This window comes from Diaphorina citri, unplaced genomic scaffold (assembly GCF_000475195.1).
Source record: "Diaphorina citri unplaced genomic scaffold, Diaci psyllid genome assembly version 1.1 scaffold3169, whole genome shotgun sequence".
NCBI lineage: Eukaryota > Metazoa > Arthropoda > Insecta > Hemiptera > Psyllidae > Diaphorina > Diaphorina citri.
Genome location: NW_007380580.1, coordinates 24974 through 31637, shown reverse-complemented (window position 1 = coordinate 31637; position 6664 = coordinate 24974). Strand labels below are relative to the sequence as shown.

The 6664-nt window shown below is 36.3% G+C and overlaps 2 protein-coding genes across 2 annotated transcripts in view; both read right to left on the bottom strand.

Annotated features, from left to right (window-relative positions):
- Nucleotides 1-348: 348 nt before the first annotated feature.
- On the bottom strand, nucleotides 349-3476 carry LOC113471863 (polycomb complex protein BMI-1-B-like; the record flags this gene model as incomplete). Its single annotated transcript, XM_026831323.1, has 2 exons — nucleotides 3342-3476; nucleotides 349-445 (listed from the first exon to the last, which is right to left on the bottom strand). Coding segments are annotated over exons 1-2 (212 nt in total), but the record flags the coding sequence as incomplete, so codon positions are not given.
- Nucleotides 3477-3596: 120 nt separating this feature from the next.
- Nucleotides 3597-6664, bottom strand: part of LOC113471865 (polycomb group RING finger protein 1-like) — a 9181-nt gene continuing 6113 nt past the window's right edge. The window contains exons 5-6 of the mRNA XM_026831324.1: nucleotides 3740-3770; nucleotides 3597-3609 (exon numbers count right to left, since the gene is read on the bottom strand). Coding sequence (XP_026687125.1) covers nucleotides 3597-3609; nucleotides 3740-3770 — 44 coding nt within the window. The remainder of the gene's footprint in view (nucleotides 3610-3739; nucleotides 3771-6664) is intronic.

Sequence of the window (6664 nt, the reverse complement as noted above, 5' to 3'; positions counted from 1 at the left end):
TGGTTTTTTACATTTACATAAAATAAGCTAAATTGACCACTGGTGTTTTATTCTCCCACCCTTAAACCCCGTAAAACGCTATTTATTAAAAAGACTTTCACTACAAGCTGAAAATACCAATGATAAGACTCATAGACTAGGTATTAGGTATTGTAGGCAGAAAATGAATCAAGGATGTGTCAATTTTCTAATCTATTCAAACATTTATCGTTCATTCTTGCTTTGATTTAGTTAGAATTATGTCAAAACATTTCGATAATTATTATACTGTTCATAACTTTTTAATTTGGCGTAACAAGTTAAAAGGAACATGAAATTAAAGATTGTTTGTTGTTTGAGGTGACTTACTTCAGGTACATGTCAGGTTTGGAATTGTTGATTTGCACTTTACATCGGGGACAATAGTCCTCTTGTGCCAGATGCAAAATGATGCAACTGCGACAAACTGAAACACAAAGTAAAGGGTAAAATTAGAAATTACATGTAAAATTAGTTTAAACCATTAGTCATCTTCAACAAAACCAAACTGAACTGAACCGACGAATATTTCGTCGAAACTACATCTCTCGTGGATTTCACGAAATTGGCGAATGTAAATCCTCATCGATTTCTCAAGGCCATTTCAATTCCATTAGAGCGAATAACATTAGGGTATAGTGTACAAGACATCTAAGACAATGCAATAAGAGAGAAAGAAATAAGCCAGAAAATATCCCCCCCGGAGACACACGGCAAACTTCTCAAGGCTTCCCCCTTCGCGTCCCTAAGTTGTCCCTGCATTGAATATTAAAATGAAATCCTCCTGCCTTTCACTCCACTCGCCTTTCACGTCTTCTATAGCCTAACGTGTGTGATTTTAAAGGTGCGTTTTGCGCTAAATACATTACTATGTTTAAAAAAATCAAACAAACAAATAAACTCTAGTAAACTATTTGAAGCAATGTTTTTTAAATGAATCCTATTAGAATCAATCTCAGAAATGATTCAGTTTAAGTTTTAACATCTTCAACTCTATTGAATCGATTTGTATTGATTCATTTACACTCTATACTTTGTCACTAAACCCAATGTCGGTACACAGGCTATCGGGTCGTACGTCATTGTTAATCTTGCTAGAGCATATATTAATGTGGAGTCAACTTACATGCTGTGTTGCCAACGCTCGAGCAAGTGTTTTTTTATTGATCGTTATCACCTTTTTAAAATGAAATCCTCCTGCCTTTCACTCCACTCGCCTTTCACGTCTTCTATAGCCTAACGTGTGTGATTTTAAAGGTGCGTTTTGCGTTAAATACATTACAATGTTTAAAAAAATCAAACAAACAAATAAACTCTAATAGTAAACTATTTGAAGCAATGTTTTTTAAATGAATCCTAGAATCAATCTCTGAAATGATTCAGTTTAACATCTTCACCTCTATTGAATCGATTTGTATTGATTCATTTACACACTATACTTTGTCACTAAACCCAATGTCGGTACACAGGCTATCGGGTCGTACGTCATTGTTAATCTTGCTAGAGCATATATTAATGTGGAGTCAACTTACATGCTGTGTTGCCAACGCTCGAACAAGTGTTTTTTTATTGATCGTTATCACCTCCAGATTGGCAATTAAGTTCAATCCATTAAGACTCGGCATATTCAAATCCAAAACAATCCATTATGCTGTAATGTGTGTCTTTCATAACATAGTTCTCGATGTCGGTTCTCCCATAGAGAAATACGGGTGATCGTTTGTATACAGGGTGTGATTTTAACGCATGCTTAGTCCTAATATAGTTCCAACAATCAATGTAATCCATGTCAACAAAATTTGTGTAAACATTAACAGATGAAATACGTTGTTCGTTATACTTTCAAAAAATATTCCATTACGTTGCCGAGATCAATATTACAATGGAGGAGTTGCAAATGGGTAAAAATTATAAATAAATGGTCGATTCCTACGTAATAATGTAGATGCATCATCAGCAAGGCTTGATGTACCCATACCGAATGATCCGATGAAACGGGATGAATGAGTGGAAACTGTAAAATATGAACTTCAGAACAATGGAGCTCTTGTATATTGTTCTATGGTAATAATGTAGATGCATCATCAGCAAGGCTTGATGTACCCATACCAAATGATCCGATGAAACAGGATGAATGAGTGGAAACTGTAAGTTAATATTTAATAACGAAACAGTTATTGTTTTAAGTATAATTTTCAAATTCTTTCAGCTGTGTTTTCTGAAGAAGAGGCAAAACCAAGAAAAGGTATTAAATCTACTGTGATTGAATCCCGCGTGTCGCTCTGGTAAAGCAAATAGTCAAGCAATAGTATCAGGGACGCCGATATACATGAAGAGTTAGGCTAATTTAATCCGGCTCGCAAAGGACCAATTGTTTGGAAATTTGTCTGTTTATGCATTGAAAAGGTGTAGGTTCAAGTAAGAGTAAAAGTTTAAATGTAACAGTCAACTGATTTTCAGACTACGAGTATGTTCATATTGTTCATACGTTAAGAGCAAGATAAAGAGATAGATCCTAAAAGCTGTGGAAACATATGCATCTAAATACCCATTAAAGACCCGCCCTCGCACATCGTAAATTTCACTTTAATGTGCTTATTGTAAGCCCATTTGCAAGTCCGGAAATGAAATGACCATCCGAGCCGAGGGAAAGCACTACGGAAAACTTTCAAAGTGTCGGCAAGATTGTTTGGGTGAAATTTATGAGGGCACTCCGAGGAAGGGAAAATATATTCATGTCTTGTCTTTGAATATATTAAGCACGGGATTTTGAATTTATCACAAAAAGTGGAAGATAATGTGTTGGCTGTGAGTTTTGAACATGAAATCCTGGTTGGTTTGACTCTGACTTGGACAAAGCCCTCACAGTTGTACCGAAAATCATGGACATAAGTATACCTACTCGTACATATTCATTGCGTCCGAAAATCCCAAATCATCCGATTTGCGTCCCAACCCAAAAAAGGTCATCCGAGTTGCGTCCGCGGTACCTGAGATTGAACCAAATACTTGAGACCATAAAGTAAATAAATAAGTACCTATATAACGAAAAGGGTGACCAAAAATAGCAGCATATCCCTTCTGTCCCTTTTGACTTGGTCCTCTTAGCTTTTTATTGGAAAAGAGTCACTTCGTATACTGAATTATGAATGAAAGGGTTTTTTTTTAATGTTACTTCCTGTGAAGCCCTGGCTAAGCATGCTTTTTACCCCCACTTTTTATTTTGAAGTTCTCTCTTTTATCTCTCTCTCTCTTTGTGGAAAAACTAGGATAAAAAGCGTGAATTACAACAAAAATAATAATAACGATTCCAATATACTCACAGGAATGAAGGCACTCAGCAATGGACGTGGCATCCACAATGTATCCCCGACAGAGGACACAGAGGATGTAAGGGTTAACATCCGTCAATTTGACAAGGGGACGCTGCTCCTCCATCTTCCACCCCTGAAAACAGAAAAAAAGATTGTTAATTACTTGAAGATTCTTTGAACTGTGCCCGTGCGAAAAAGCGCGGATGCGAACGATCTGATTGGAACAAGCAATGTGTGCACATTTTACTTCATAAAAAAAGTACCTTAGAGCCTTACCCTGAAAACAGAAAAAAAGATTGTTAATTACTTGAAGATTCTTTGAACTGTGCCCGTGCGAAAAAGCGCGGATGCGAACGATCTGATAGGAACAAGCAATGTGTGCACATTTTACTTCATAAAAAAAGTACCTTAGAGCCTTATACCCTCCATCTTCCACCCCTGAAAACAGAAAAAAAGATTGTTAATTACTTGAAGATTCTTTGAACTGTGCCCGTGCGAAAAAGCGCGGATGGGAACGATCTGATTGGAACAAGCAATGTGTGCACATTTCACTTCATAAAAAAGTACCTTAGACTCCTTAGAGCCTTATACCTTAAACTCTTAAAGTATACCTTGTGATACAAAAACTACTGACTGATGTGATCCACACACTCTGACTAATCAGTTGACAAGCGACTTCGTTTACACCTCTTTGAAAAATTAATATTCCACAGCGTCTGCCTATAAATCAATCCAGTACAGCGACTTGGCACACCTCTTAACAGAAAGACGTAGGCCTTGTATGCAAACATTCGAAGCATCTTCCACGTCTTGTTCTCTTGAGAACTTGCAGTGCTAAAGAATACTACTGTCTAGTTTACTATTCCTACCTATTTAGGTAATAATTCTTATTACTATTATTTTTGTACTTGTCTTTTGTGTTTAACCTAACCCTATAATAACACTGGTCACTGCTCAAATAGTGAAAACTCTTTTTTTTGCGTTTAACCTAACCCTATAATAACATTGGTCACTGCTCAAATTGTGAAAGCTCCTTTTATAGCAACATTCCTTTGACGTATCTTCTGAATAAGTACAGTTGAATTTTTAACGTTATCGATTGTAGGTACCTACATCATGAAAGCTGAAAAAATGTTGCGTACAGTATTTTTTTGTCACCATGTACTACATGTATACCTCCATACTAGGATAAGTATATAAAGTACATACATAGTTCTAGCTCAGGTAGCTCAGGGACGCAACTCGGATGATAAATTTCAGAAATGGGACGCAAATCAGATATCACAGTCGGGACGCAAGTCAGATCCCCCCGTATTGATACTGTGTACATTTGTAGAGAAGGGTTCATCACTGGCACTTTTTACAGCTACCAGGCCTAAAGTAATGTAAGCCAGTAAGCTCGTACAGAGACTCGATATTTAGATCGATATCGATAAACTGTGTAGCACTACTAATCATTATTACTTTCTACCTGCCAACTCATTTTTAGGATTAACAAGATTATAAATTCTACTCATTTTTAAGATTAACAAGATTGTACGTAAATTTATAATGACCAAGTTTAAAATTTTAATTTGTTATTAGTTTTTTAAAGAACTGGATCGTTAGACACACGTTAGGCACTATAATTCTTCAAGCTGGCGCTGCCGGAAAACCAGGTATCGTCATGCACAAAAATGACATCACATCAGGTAGGCTCTGTGAAAATTCGCGGATCCCCATGACTAATCACGATTTCAGGAAGCCGATACATAAGATTCCAGGGACCCTCGGTTTCCTATAGCTATCAATTGTATTGTACTTTTCCTTTTATTCGTTTCTATCAAGGAAACCGTCTCGACCCCAATGTGTCGCGTATATCGATCCTTATTTTCTTCCTTTCAGAAAGGGGATGAAAAAATACTTTATTGAGTTAAGAATCAATCATCCCTCTTCTCCTTTTTTTACCCTCCGTACGAAGTATATCTTTTTTTCTTCCTATTAGATTTCTTACGGGCCGTGTAAACTCCCAGTATAAGAAAAAACGGGAGAAAAAAAGACACTCACTTCTGGAAACATGTGCGTCAACCATAGAGGGGCTTCCAGGCATCGGCATCCCAATGACCAATGTGTGCACATTAGATTTAGGTTTTGTCCACCAGCACGAACCTTGTTTGACGTAATTTGTGCTGATAAAAGATTTTCTAGTGGAGTCAGCCGATTTGTTTTGTCAGCAAATGTCAGCTATTTTTTACGCTCGTCCATCACACGCCTCCTTGTTTTTTTCTGTAGTTTCTTTTTTTTTCTTTCTCTCCCTTGTCTTGAAATAAGTATATGAACGCCTTTCCTAATCTCTTTGTCTTGCGTTCCTAACCTAACCTACATACATGAACACGAGATGGGAACAAAGACAAAAAAAGACATAAAACTTACGGTATCACCAGGGGCTTTTTTTAAAGAGAAAATTATACTTATCGGATTGAATTTGAGCATAAAGAGAATTAAATTCTTTTACAAAGTGTTTTATATTGTTGTTTGTTTTGATATGCAAGATATTTATATTATTGATAGTGCAAACAAATGAAAAGGAATGGATAGGAAGTGTGTTGTAATAGAACTTTCAAAATATTTATGTTATATTAGGGAAGGAATTTTTTCTTGAGAGAGAGAGAGAGAGAGAGAGAGAGAGATGACGGAAATGATTTCCTTGTTGCAAAGTTGTGTTGTTGTTGTTATTATTATGTAAACCTACTACATAACAATGAGATTAACATTGTCCGCATATTTATCTACACACTACACATGTGCGGTACTACAACGAATCTGGCCCGAAGGACCATTTATTTCTTTTGTTTTGATATGCAAGATATTTATATTATTGATAGTGCAAACAAATGAAAAGGAATGGATAGGAAGTGTGTTGTAATAGAACTTGCTAAATATTTGTGTTACATTAGGGAAGGAATTTTTTGAGAGAGAGAGAGAGAGATGACGGAGATGATTTCCTTGTTGCAAAGTTGTATGGATGTGTTGTTATTATTATGTAAACTTACTACATAACAATGAGATTAACATTGTCCGCATATTTATGTACACTTTGTACACATGTACGGTACTATAACGAATCTGGCCCGAAGGACCATTTATTTCCCCTTGCACAAAGGGTCGAGACGAGAAGATTCGAGAACACGAGATTACGACACGGAAAAACGGAAAGTTCGAGACGAAAAAACACTAAAGTTCGATTTTGAGCAAAAGTCACAAAAAGAAAGTAAAAAGACACAAAAGAAAAGATATAGCCGGCCTGAAGTGACCACTTAATGTTCGGTAGCTCAAGAGTTTGAATTTAGAAA